Source organism: Mauremys reevesii, linkage group 3, assembly GCF_016161935.1.
Source record: "Mauremys reevesii isolate NIE-2019 linkage group 3, ASM1616193v1, whole genome shotgun sequence".
Taxonomy (NCBI): domain Eukaryota; kingdom Metazoa; phylum Chordata; order Testudines; family Geoemydidae; genus Mauremys; species Mauremys reevesii.
Window position 1 is genome coordinate 204040068 of NC_052625.1, and position 13703 is coordinate 204053770.

At 53.8% G+C, this 13703-nt stretch overlaps 1 protein-coding gene across 3 annotated transcripts in view; it reads right to left on the bottom strand.

Moving 5' to 3' along the window:
* SCARA3 (scavenger receptor class A member 3) overlaps window positions 1-10422 on the bottom strand; it is a 34191-nt gene extending 23769 nt beyond the window's left edge. For 2 of the 3 annotated variants that reach the window (XM_039532746.1, XM_039532745.1), the window contains exon 1: window positions 9944-10422. In XM_039532746.1, coding sequence (XP_039388680.1) covers window positions 9944-9950 — 7 coding nt within the window. In that variant the 5' untranslated portion in view covers window positions 9951-10422. Of the gene's footprint in view, window positions 1-2463; window positions 2562-9943 lie in introns of all 3 variants that reach the window. The other variant, XM_039532747.1, reaches the window with a different exon arrangement.
* Between the last annotated feature and the right edge of the window lie 3281 nt (window positions 10423-13703).

The following is a 13703-nucleotide window of genomic DNA, read 5'->3' on the forward strand; positions in this document are numbered from 1 at the left end:
CCTCTGGAGTCCCAGTCCTCTCCCTATTCTCATCTTGCTCCTGCAGCACTCATAGACTCTAAGGCCAGAAGGGACCCTCATGATCATCTGGTCTGACCTCCTGCACCTCGCAGGCCACAGAACCTTACCCACCCACTCCTGTGATAGACCCCTGACCTCTGGCTGGGTTCCTGACGTCCTCAAACCATGGTTTAAAAACTCCAAGTGACAGAGAATCCACCGTTTACTCTGGGTCTGCGCTAGCTGTAAATTAACAGCTCCCAGCTCAGCTGCATTGGCCAGAGAGCAGACACCACCCATTCCCTGCCTCGCCCCCTCCACCTGCTCTGGGGCGGGCGTAAGGGCACACAGAGCCCTGCTCGCTCCCGCATGCCCAGCCCTCGGGGCCAGGGAGCCTGTGAAGAGGTGGAAGGGGAGCTCCTGCTCCCTGGCGTGGGGCTGGAGTCTGTGACACCCTGGCCCTCACGGAGCGCTGTAAATGGGCCCCACGCTGCAGCACCCGGCAGAGAGCGGGTCCCTGCTCTGAAGCGCTGGGAACCAGGAGTCACTGGGGTGGGACAGCAAAGGGGGAGCGAGATCCGCTCGCCTGCGGTCAGCCCAGCAGGAAACCTGGTGGGAGTGACATTCGCTTTGCCACTGGAATGAACCTGGGGCACCTCTCGCAGGCAGACGCGCCTGCCTCCCCGCTGGGGGAGCTTTACCCTCAAGGCAGACCATTGGCTTAATCACATCTAGCTCCGACAGAGCCCCCAGGGCCCTTCCTTTGGACCGTTCCCAGCCTGTCCTGCAAGGAGACGTCCCTCTGGGTGCAGAACGCCGGTTCCGTCAGAGGGGGGCCCTGTCCCGGACCCCGCCCCCACCAAGGCCTGGCTCTTCAGCCCTTCGTGCTCCGGGCTCCCAGGGAGTGCCCTGCTCATCTGCCCTTTGCTGTTAATTCCCCTGGGCTCTCCTGCAATTTAAACAAACGCCAGGGGAGAGGATGTGCCGCCTGCACCCTCTCAGACCTGGGAAAATCACCACGGTCAGGGCCGGCTTTAGGGCGATTCCCCCGATCCCCAGGAATCGGGCCCCATTGAGCTGGGTCCTCCTCTAAGCGTCATTAGAAAGAGGAAGGCCCCTTTCAAAATCCCACCCTAAATCCTGCCTCTCTTGTTCAGAATCTGCAGGGCTGTCCTCCCACGCAGACCGAGACCCCGGGCAGCCCCGCTGGGTCAGATCCAGAACCAAAGGGCAGAACACGTGGTGGCATTGTTCACAAATGAGAAGACGCAGTCAAGTCCCTATGGCTATGCCCTACAAATGGCTTCTTAGACCAGCTTGTCCCAAGGGTCGGCTCCCCAGGTCTGGGTTAGATAGAACCGAAATCCTGCAAGAATTCATCACAGGGGACTCCCTAAACCTCACCTGTATCTGAACCCCTCACCCCTCAAATCCATCTCTCTTGGTAACATACAACACGCTGTCACGGGCAAATGTGCACCCCGAGGAAAGGACAACACATTTTCCTTTCTCCCTTTGACCCAGAGAGGCTGGTAAATTAGACCAGGAAAGAGTGAAATACACAAGGAGTGATCCAGGCCGCTCGCTGCCTCTGTAGTGTGTTTTGTTTCACACGAGAACGGTCACAGGACAGGAAAGAGGAAAAAAGATCTCGTCTGAGTCTAATTTCCCCTGACACTGCAGATAATATGCACAATTCAGCTCCTCCTCATCGAGTCGCTGCATTGAATAAAGGGACTAATGAGGCCTAATCTGCTTCCAAATACTGTATTTCCTGAGCCGTAACATTCGGAAGTGGGTTCTGAGGGTGGTTGGATTGGGGTTTCGCCTTGGCATGTCATAAACACGGGAGAGCCAAGTGTGAAATACCGACTGTGCTTTCAAACCGCTTCCCACTAAACTCCAGGGCTGCCTGGGAGAGAATGTTGAACATAGACAGGATTTTGGCGTAGCCTCATCCCGGCTAAGCATCTTACTTTAGACAACTCCACGTCTGGAGGCTTCTTCTCCACGTTTTGCTTTACGGAGCCAAAGGATGGTGAGCGTTTCTGCAGCAGACAGACGACCCGTGCCCCTTCAGGGCTGGAAAGTCACCCGGGAGGTAATAAAAGTGGCGTTTATCAACGTCCACCTGGAGCCCGGTTTGTACATTTTTCTGGACCTGAACCCCAATTCTTGGCATTCCCCCCAAGTACAGTCATAGGAAGGTTGCCGGCTATATTGACTCCAACAACATGCTCTGGAGTTTCTTTGAAATTACAGAGCATGGGGGAAAAAACCTCAGCGGTTAAATGAGATTTATGTAGTAATTAGGATTTGCACTTTCCTTCTACAGCTTGGAGAATCCCCCACCATCTGTCAGCCTCAGATGTAACCAAATTTACTTAGCAGATATGTCCAAAAAATTCCACTGAGATCTCTAGCACATGGAAGAGCCACATCTCAGGGCTTTGATGTAATTACCATGAAACAGGACTGTTTAGCCAATAGGATCACACTATGCAAATAGCCGAGAGTCAGTTTCACGCTGAGTGGCTGAATCCCCTGCCAAAGCCAGAATTCTACAGACCAGGAAGAAAGAACAATTTGTTATTTACTGCTTGGAAGGGAAATTGAAAAGGCTAAAAAAAGATTCTCCCCCTTAACCAGGGCCCGGGGAAGTTCTGCACTATGGGGGTTATGAAAACCTGCTGCAGTTTTGATCTGCATTTGGCTCCGTCCCAAAGCTCTTATCTCAAAGTGCAAAACTCTGTCAAAATCCCCAGGTTTCATATCAAAACTAGAAGAGCACAAAAATAATGGAGGGAAAAATGTGACATTCACAATAGCTTTCTATGGACAAAGGCCGGTCGTTTATCTGGGAGTAACTTCGCAAACCCGAGTTACTGTTTTCATTCTGTGACCAACTCTACTTTTTATTCATTCTACAGGAAACGGCAAACCTGCAGCTTTTGAGGTTTACAAATTCTGCGGTGATTCTCTGACATGGCCCTAGAATCATGAACCATGCAGAACTGACAATGACACGGCTTGATTCTGCTCTCACTTATACCTCCATGCATCTGATGAAGTGGGTTTTAGCCCACGAAAGCTTATTCCCAAATACGTTCGTTAGTCTCTAAGGTGCCACAAGGACTCCTCGTTCTTTTCACTTATACGTGTGTAATTCAGGAATAACTAACCCTGCTGACATCAGAAGAGCGACACTGGTAGTTTATAACACCCCAGGAGCCTGCCCTCGCGTTGCCTAAGGAGAGCGCCACTGAATACCCTGCAGGGAGACATTCACAGGGTCCGGATCAGGGAAGGGAATGGGAGCCTTTCCTCTCTAGACGCAGGCCAGCGGCAGAGTGACCGAGAGCCGTTCCCGTCAGCTTCTGGGTAGGACGAGCTGGGCGGTCTCAGCCCAGTTTGTATCTGTGCCATCACTGCCAGTGGCGGCTCCAGGCACCAGCGCTTCAAGCACGTGCCTTGGGGAGCAAGCCCTGGGGGGCTCCCTGCCGGTCACTGTGCCGCCCCGCTGTGCCTGTGGGAGGCCCTCTGGTCCCGTGGCTTTGGCGGCAATTCGGCGGCAGGTATGCCAAAGCTGCGGGACCGGCGGACCTCCCGCAGGCAAGCCACCGAATCCACGGAACCGGGGACCTCCCGCAGGCGTGCAGCCGAAGGCTGCCTGCCTGCCGTGCTTGGGGCGGCAAAAAAGCTAGAGCCACCCCTGATCACTGCTACAACATGCTCCCCTGGTTGGATGTTGTCACAGGTTCAGAGTAACTGCTCCTGTATTCCCCCTCCGGGATCCCTCGAGGGCACCCACTTAAGGTTTCGGCTCCCAGCTCTCTGGACCAAGACCCGCATCTCTCTCCCACCCGACCAGGTAGCCAAACACTGCAGGAATCTGGAAATGCTACCTGGACAGGGAACTTCAGTCAAAAAAGTGACCAGAATGCTGGGAATGATTAAGAAAGGTGAGCTGAGAACAAGCCCATATAATTGATGGGAACCCATAAATCAGTTGCAGGTTTGCTCTGAGCTAGGTCTAGGTTCACGAGATGGAGAAGCCTCCTGCGCCATGGTCCAAGAGCTTAGTCTGAACCAACAACCTTCAGCGCCAAAGCACAGACTTAAGCTAGAGGAGTAACTCCCTTATCTGGTGCCAGTAGTAAGCGCGTATCCTCTGCGGATGCATAACACCCACATTGCGAGGGCACCCAGCCCAAGTGTGGCTTTATGACCACTCGCAAAACTGGGTGAGTTCTGCACGTTTACAGGCTCCTGCACAAAAATTTCATCCGTCTCTCTTTGCAACACCAGCTCTCTAAGCAAGGTCAAATGTTACCAAACACACACCCAGGAGGGGAGAGGAAACTGTTTGTATACAAGATATTAATGTTTGTGGTTTTAAACCTGTTTGTGATTATATTAATGAGTGGTCAGTCAGGTATTTTTAACAAAACAACCCAGCAAGACAGTCTGGTTTCCTGGTTGTGACTGTATCAAAAAGCCAATTGATTTGTGCTCTGCTGATTTCTGTGATCTCACCATAGACCTCCCTAGGGTGCTCATATTGCTCACAGTCACCTGCACAGCCGTCCTGCTCCTGCACCACCTGTCCCCCCTCTGTGGACGCCAGCAAGGCAGCCTGCAGCCCCGAATGGGCGCACCCCACCTCTCAGTGGTGTCAGGGCACGGTGCCAAGCTGGCAGGCCAGGCCAAAGCAGGTTGTAATCACATGAGATCCATGAGGTCAGTTTGCCCTGGCATTAACCCTGGTGCTTGGCCTTGGTCATTGGCGCCAGATGCCCTGCCCCAGCAAGACCTGACCATAACCGATTGCGGGGTACAACATACCTGCTCCTTCCAGCAGAGCTCCGACTGTGCTCCCCCCGCACATAGCCAGAGAGAGAAGCGGGGTTCTGCGGATGATTCCCGCCAGCAGTAATGGGATGGGTAAAGTATTGGGTGAGGTTCTCAGGAGGTCAGACTAGATGATCATAAAGGGTCTCTTTTAGCATTCGTATCTAAAAAATCCCAGACGCAAACTGCCAGCACACTGAATGATGCTTTGCGTTTCCGCAGCACTGCCACCAGAAGATGGCAAAGGGCTGTCACGACAAACATGGAGCCTCCCAGCCCACGACTGGGAGGCCAGTGTCATTGTTTCCATCTCATAGATGGGGAAACTGAGGCACAGGGGGGGCCTGACTTGCCCAAGGCCACAAAGTAAGATCAATGGCAGGGCTGTGAATAGAATCCAACAGCTGTTATGCCCTGTCTGTGGCCTAACCACTAGGCATGCTTCCCCTCTCAGGTCTATCTCCTCTCTCTGCATCCATCCAGGAACTCATATGAGGACGCCAAGCCAAACACTGTACCAATGGACACGCAAATCAGCAAGCAAGTGACAAATTACGTGCCAATGCCCAACCGTAACTCAGACCTCGCTCCTTGGTTATTTCCTTGGACAGCATATTATGAACACCTATGAAATGGGGCCCATGACTCCATATCGACTATTCGTCCAAATTGGATGGGAGACACCTGCATTCCTGCTAAGGTGAGCCACGCTGAGCACTCCTGCCACTCTACACGACTTCTCTGGCTCACGTGCTGGGCGTGGAGAAGCTGGCAGTGTAGTCTGAAGATAATACTGGTTCTCAAGTTATTAACTAATGTAACAGTGGGAGGTTGGGATTATTAAGGGTGATTTTCAGTCCTTTGATGTGTGCACTGAACAGAAGAACAGCCGTACCGGGTCAGACCAAAGGTCCATCTAGCCCAGTGTCCTGTCTTCTGACAGTGGCCAGTGCCAGGTGCCCCAGAAGGAATGAACAGAACAGGGAATCATCAAGTGATCCATCCCCCGTCGCCCATTCCCAGCTTCTGGCAAACAGAGGCTAGGGACACCATCCCTGTCCATCCTGGCTAATAGCCACTGATGCACCTGCCCTCCATGAACTTATCTAGTTCTTTTTTGAACCCTGTTATAGTCTTGGCCTTCACAACATCCTCTGGCAAGGAGTTCCACAGATTGACTGTGCGCTGTGTGAAGAAATACTTCCTTTTGTTTGTTTTAAACCTGCTGCTATTCATTTCATTGGGTGACCCCTAGTTCTTGTGTTATGAGAAGGAGTAAATATCACTTCCTTATTTACTTTCTCCACACCAGTCATGATTTTATTGACCTCAATCATATTTCCCCCCTTAGCCGTCTCTTTTCCAAGCTGACAAGTCCCAGTCTTATTAACCTCTCCTCATACAGAAGCTGTTCCCTACCCCTCATAATTTTTGTTGCCCTTTTCTGAACCTTTTCCAATTCCAATATATTTTTTTGAGATGGGGCGACCACATCTGCACGCAGTATTCAAGATGTGGGCGTACCAAGGATTTATATAGAGACAACATGATATTTTCTGCCTATTATCTATCCCATTCTTAATTATTCCCAGCATTGTGTTCGCTTTTTTGACTGAAGCTGCCTGTTGGTTGAACTGAAAGGGAGCGTGGGGGAGTGGTCTGTCTGTCTCCCGATGCTAGTGAGCCTGAAGACTGAGATTAGGTTGGGTGTGGCTGTTGCCTAGACTCAGAGAATTGCAGATTTTAAAGCCAGCAGGGACTGTTGTGATCATCTAGTCTGACCTGCATCACACAGGCCCTAATTCCTGTCTGAACTAGAGCAGCTGTTTAAAAAAAATCCACTCACAATTGAAAAATTGCAAGTGATGGAGATATAACTCTTGACTTCAATAAGACTTTTGATACTGTCTCGTGACTTTTTCATGAGCGGACTAGGGAAATACAACCTAGGTGGAGCTACTATAAGGTGGATGCACAACCGGTTGGAAAGTCATACTCAGAGAGTAGTTACCAATAGTCCAGGAAGGGCATAACGAGTGGGGTCCCACAGGGATCTATTCTTGGTCTGGTTCTAGTCAATATCTCCAGAAATGATTGAGGCAATGGCATAGAGAGTACACTGATAAAGTTTGTGGGTAATACCAACAAACATGATTAAAGATCTAGAAAACGTGACCTACAAGGGAAGATTGAAAAAGTTGGTTTGTTTAGTCTGGAGAAAAGACCATTGAGGCGGGACATGATAACGGCCTTTAAGTATGTACAAAGAGGAAGGTGGTAAATTGTTCTCCTTACCCACTGAGGCCAGGACAAGAAGCAATGGGCTTAAATTGCAGCAAGGGAGATTTAGGTTAGACAGCAGGAAAAACTTCCTGTCAGGGTCGCTAAGCACTGGAATAAATTGCTGAGGGAGGCAGGGTGACCAGACAGCAAGTGTGAAAAATCGGGACGGGGGTGGGGGGTAATAGGCGCCTATACAAGAAAAAGTCCCAAATATCGGGACTGTCCCTATAAAATCGGGACATCTGGTCACCCAAGAGGGAGGTTGTGGAATCGCTGTCAAGGGAGGTTTTTAAGAGCAGGTTAGACAAACCCGCGGCAGGGATGGTTTAGACCAGCAGTTCTCAAACGAGTTACCAGGTCTGGTCTGGTTTAGACTTGCTGGGGTCTGAGGCCGACGCTGAAGCCCGAGGGCTTTAGCCCTGGGCGTCGGCACTCAGATGACAGGCCCCTGCCTGGGACCGACGCCCTTGGGCTTCGGCTTTGTCCCACACGCCACCCCCTGGGGCTCGGGCTGGCTCAGGCTTTGGTCCCCCCTCCTGGGGCCATGTCGTAATTTGTATTGTCAAAAAGGGGGTCACGATGAGAAGAAGTTTGAGACCCGCTGGTCTAGATAATACTTAGTCCTGCCTCAGTGCAGGGGACTGGACTAGATTGTCTACCAAGGTCCCTTCCAGCCCGATGACTCTCTGAATCCACTACACCCCTCGGTCAATCGTTCCAGGGGTTAATTACCCTTGAATTGGCCTTAGCTTCGACTCCCAGTCATTAGACTTCGTTCTGCCTTTGCCAGTAGCTTGAAGGGCCCCCTAATATCAGAGCTCTTCCCCCTGCGTAGGAACATTCAGACCCTGATTCAGTCACCGCTCTGAGCCTGCCCGTCCATGAGCTAAACAGCCCGAGCTCCTGAATTCTTTCATTGTAAGGCAGGTTTTCCAGGCCTGTGCTCCTGCTTCCTCGTTAATGCTCGCGGTGTTCTGAGCAAATGCTCTCGAGCGCTAAATTAACCCCGTTTTCCATGGGTGACTCCACAGGCTTTGCAAACAGATAGTCAGCGAGGCCTGAATGGCAGCCTCTGACAGGGCCGCATTTAGCAACAGCTTATAAAACTCCCTCTCGTTTACCAAAATAAAACAGTCCTGGAAAGGGGCTGTCGGGTCGGAGCCCGGCCGGGCACATCTCATTTTCCAAGGCAGGAAAGCTGCCCTCTGATTTTCCATCACGCAGCATCACGGTGAGCGGCTCCAATATTTACCATCTGACGGCGTGGGGGGAGCGAGCTGACGGTTTAGCTGGAACTCTCAGCCCTCGGGTGGTTATTTGGGGGGGGGGGGAGTTTGGAACATGGCCATGCTGCCGCTCATTGCCCCGCAACAGAGCATGAGCCAGTGCCCACTGCTCTCAGATCCCCTGCAAGCGCCTGCGTTACAGCTGCAGGGTGTGTGTGTGTGCGTGGGGGGGGGGGGGGATGGCTGGACCTGCTCCGATGAGAATCAGCCCCCGCCACCACCCTAAACTCTGCCTTTGACCCTAGCGAGCTTTACACATTGTATGCAGGCAGGCAGCATGCCTGAAATGCGGCCCGCTCTGGGGAGGAGGGACCCTGCTGCACGGAACTCAGTTTATCTGCCTTGAAAAGACAAAAGGCTGAGCCAACCCTCCCATGCAGCTGTCAAGTCCTTACCCATTATCATGGCATCCTCCAACCATGTTACAATCACTAACCCTGTCTCCTGTATGACCCTTCCTGGGCAGGGAAACTGTGGCTTTAGGACCTTCCAAACCTGCGACGTAGCCCTCGAAGCACCCTGCTCCGGGGGTACGCAATGCTCTCCAGTGTCTCTAAGCAGGGCTACAGGGCGGCAGGGGGCTGCCAGGTGGGCACTCAGAAATCCCCGTGAGCTAAGATGCAATCGGAGAAGCTTCCACGCTGTTCTCCTGGCCTTGGTTCTCTGTCCCTCTGTCTCCTGCCCCAGGGCTTCAGTGGGAGCGGGATCAATCTCTAGCCGTCCCCATAGTACTCAGTCACGGAACAGACTCACTCCCACTCCCCGTCCCGGAGCTGGCAGCCTGCCACGTGCTCCCCTGCGCACCAGGAAGGATGGATCCCGCTAGGCAGGGTGGCTAGCAGCATCCTTGCTCACCACTGCCCGGTGGCACACAGGCTGGGCTGATGGGGAGGGACAGCGGCTGGCCCAGGGGGATGGGGAGGCAGCTCCTCGTGGGGCTGATCTTGCACCAGTCCCCGTGGACACGCACTGCACCGAGGGGACGACATCCTTGGCACAGGGATGGGGAAGCCCCGGATCCGTGCTGGGGGCTCCCTCTTCAGGATCCTGCCACAGGCAGACGGAGCAGGGGGGTTGGGACAGACAGTGAGGGGCTGGTCGGAGGGGATTTCTCACCTCTCAGCTCCTGACTCCAGTGTCTCAGCCCCTTACCCACTTTGTCCCACAAAACTATCCCTTGCCCCCTCCTCTCTCTGCTCCCAAACCCTCTCTCCCCCACCCTGGCTGCCTCCCTTGCTGTCCCCAGTTCTGTATCTGAATTCAGTGCTGTGTCTAGACCAGGGGAGGGTCTCTGGCCTCCGTTAGACAGGGAGGCTCAGATCAGGGGGTCCCTTCCAGCCTTGGGATCTGTGAATCTGCCTGTCTCTCCTCAACCTCCCCACTTTCAGCACTCCCAGGTCACTGGATCCACCCCGGTCCCCTGAACCCCGGGCTGGATACTCCCACCTTGCCCGAGGCTGCCAGGAGACAAAAGGGCCCCTTGCACCTCGCCCGAGGCCGCCGTACCCGGGTGCAGAACTCACCTTTCATGGTCCTCTCGCCAGGGGCACGGAGGGGCCGGGAGCTGCAGCTGAGTCCAAGCAAGCGGGGTCTGGGGAGAGGGAGGCTGGTCAGCCCCCAGATGGAAAAGGCCCCACAGCCCCCTCCCTGCGGACACGTACTCCCCCTCAGCGCTCTGCACTGGGGTCGCCTCTCCTCACAGACATCCCCGTCTGGCCTGCTGGGCTTCAACGAGCCGAGTGCATGATCCTGGCTCCTCCCGGCTCCCCCTTTCCTCTCTCCCTCTCGCTCCTTGGTCGGCAGCCCAGATCAACTTCCTCGCTATTTCAAAACCACCCCGAGCAGCGGGTCTCCCCCGGCAGCCTCCACTCCTCCCATGGCCGCGGCCTGGGGAGCTGGCTGGGGCGAGCCGGCGTCGGAGTTCTCTCCGCCCGAGCTCGCCCGCCCGCCGGAGTACGACACACAAAGTATGTGCTGGAGAAGACAGGCTGCTCCCCGCTCCCTCCCGCCAGCCCTAATTGCTAACAAATGTCCAGGCTCCAGCAAAGAGCGGGGACTCTGCTGTGTGGGAGGAACCGGGCAGGGGGAGCGGAGAGAAGCTGGGGTGGGGAATGGGCCTCCCCAGAGCTGGAGTTTAACTAGCTGCAAAGTTCGGTTGGCCCTGAGCATCTACAAAACTCCAGGAGTGTTTGGAGCTGGGGGGCTGTGTCTGCCCATCTAAGAAATCGGGGGACAGTTGGGATCCAGTGCAGACCCAAATTCAGGGGGGAGGGAGCTGGGTCAGTGATGCTGATCCTGCCAATCATAGGGGCCAGATCCTGAGCTGGCACCTGGCTCGGGGAGGGCAGGTTTCCCCATCTGGGTTCCTGGCTCAGTCCATTTATAGAAACAGGGGCCAACGGGGCATTTGGGGGAACGATGGTCAGATCTGGGGTGCTGGGTCTGTCGGGCACAAAGACGGAGGAAGCGGAGCCGCGTTAACCCTTTCACTGCTGCTGCGGTGTTTGGTCAGCACGTGAACAGAGGGGCAGAGAAATGGCAGCTGCAGTTCCTCACCCACTGAGCAGCTCCCACATGTGCTGTTCTCCACGGTGGAGCACGGTCACCAGCGTTTAGCAACGGCTTTTCGGGAATGGGCAGCTTGCCCCCAAGCCAGTTTGGAAGTGGTTCCCAGTGTCTTGCAGACACAACAAATCCTGCATCTCGGGGGGCAGGGGGGTTGACTACATGACCCTTGCGGTCCCTTCTAACCCTGTGGTTCCAGGTTTCTAGGATTCCCTGCTTTGAGTAGTCCCCGTCTGGAGTGTCTCACCAAGGCCCTGCCAATACTTGCTGGGGATGGCGACGGAATCCAAGGGTGCATCTAAAAATGGGCCCTTCTGGTTGCGAAGGGACCCCCACAGGAATTACAGTCTGTGGGTCTGTAGCAGTCGTGACAAGCGCACAAAGCCCGGGAAGAAGAATGCAGGCAAATGTGGTTATTTCCTGGGGGTCTATGTTACGTCCTGGTGCATTTCACGAGGCAGAGCCGGTTTGACCACTCCATCGACGACAGCTTGGGCTACCGAATGCACTGTGGCCACGGGAAACGGTCGGATTTGGAAGCACTTTGACCCCAGATGGCACAGCTGTGACGACGATGCGGTTCTGGCAGGACCCAACTGAGAGTGACAATTCAGGACAAATCGCTTAAACAGGGCAGTCACAGCCCTAGGCTGGGGTTTTTCCACCTCTAAGGCAAACCAAACCAGCCAGACAAAAAGGACTTCGGTTTCACCCCACTGGCTAACCACAAGTCTCACAAGCAATTCCCTTAGACACTCCAGTCTCCCAGTATCACCACCAGCGCCACTCGTCCTGGGGATGAATGGTTATGAAAACCAACACCCCAATAAAAGAAAACGGTTCTCTCAATCCCAAAGAATCAAGCCCCAGACCCAGGTCAATATACACATCAGATCTTACCCACAAATCACGCTGTTGCCAATCCTTTAGAATCTAAAATCTAAAGGTTTATTCATAAAAGGAAAAGGGTATAGATGAGAGCTAGAATTGGTCAAATGGAATCAATTCCATACAGTAATGGCAAAGTTCTTAGTTCAGGCTTGCAGCAGTGATGGAGTAAACTGCAGGTTCAATTTAAGTCTCTGGAGTACATCCCCTGCTGGGATGGGTCATTCAGTCCTTTGTTCAGAGCTTCAGTCTGTAGCAAAGTTCCTCCCGAGGTAAGAAGCAGGATTGAAGACAAGATGGAGATGAGGCATCGGCTTTATAGAGGCTTTTCCAGGTGTAAGAACACCTCTCTGTTCTTACTGTGGAAAATTACAGCAAAATGGAGTCTGGAGTCACATGGGCCCGTCCCTGCATACTTTGCTGAGTCACAAGGCGTGTCTGCCTTCTCTCAATGGGTCAATTGTGTAGCTGATGGCTCTTAATGGGCCATCAAGCAGGCTAGGCAGAGCTAACACCAACTTGTCTGGGGTGTCAAGTTTGAAATACAGACAGCATAGAGCCAATACTCATAACTTTAACTATTAATGGCTTGCCAATTACAGAACCAGTTTCTCCTCCCTTGGTTTTCACACCTCAGCTGCTGGAACAGGGCCCCATCCTCCCTGATTGATCTAACCTCGTTATCTCTAGCCTGCTTCTTGCTTGCTTATATATACACACCTGCCCCTGGAAATTTCCACTGCTTGCATCCGAAGAAGTGGGTATTCACCCACGAAAGCTCATGCTGCAAAACATCTGTTAGTCTATAAGGTGCCACAGGATTCTTTGCTGCTTCTACAGAACCAGACTAACACGGCTACCCCTCTGATACGGAACTTTAACTACAAAATGATACAGACACACAGACAGCATAATCATAACCACCAACCCATAACCTGGTCTTAGTCACCTTATATGACCCCCTTTTACATAAGATTTGGTGCCACTACAGGACCTTGGTTGCAACCATGTTCTATATGGTCCCAGATTATATCAATAACGTCACAACAGCCACCACCAGGCACCAGCGCTCCTGGTGTATTGCAGCAACAGCAAGGGATTCTGGGCAACGGGGACTTGGGCAGCTCGCGGGACGTGCTGGGACCCGGCTGAGAACTCCAGGGGGTGTCTCAGGCAGCAATCCCCCATGGCAGTGAAGAGCTAGGCCTGGGCTGTAATGACTCTACCAGGGGAGCTGGGCACAGAGAGATCTGGTGGCTCTCTCTGACTCATGATACCTGCTGCCTGGTGTCACCACGCAGGGTCTCCCTAAGCCCTGGCCTGGACTCCACAGTCAGGGAACCCTAAACTTCCGATTTGGGGTGCTGGTGTCTCTGGGCCTGCACCTCGGGCACAGCGAGGCCTCCTGGCTCTGGGCAGGGTCCCAGTGGACGCCTGACCCCATCTGCCAGCGAGGAACCCCACACTAGGGGGGGGATGGGAGCCAGGCAAACAGGCCGATGCTGTCGCTGCATGTTTCTCTCTAGCCTTGGAGCCAGACCTGAGCAGGGCTGCGGGACCCCGTGCTGCCCTCTGCTGCGGGAAAGGGAAGCGAGAGCACAGAACGCAGCCTTCCAAGTCCAGCGCTCCCTTGATGGCTCTGCAGACTGAAGGCCCCTGACGCAGCGCGGGCAGCACGGGCCTCCCCACCGGAGGGACCCTGCTCTAGGGCTGAGCATGCTCCATGCCTGTGATGCTGCAAGGGGCTGGACAGTTCAGCCTGATCCTCAAAGGTATTTAGGCACCTACCTAACTCCTATTGATTTAGATCAGGGGTCGGCAGCCTTTGGG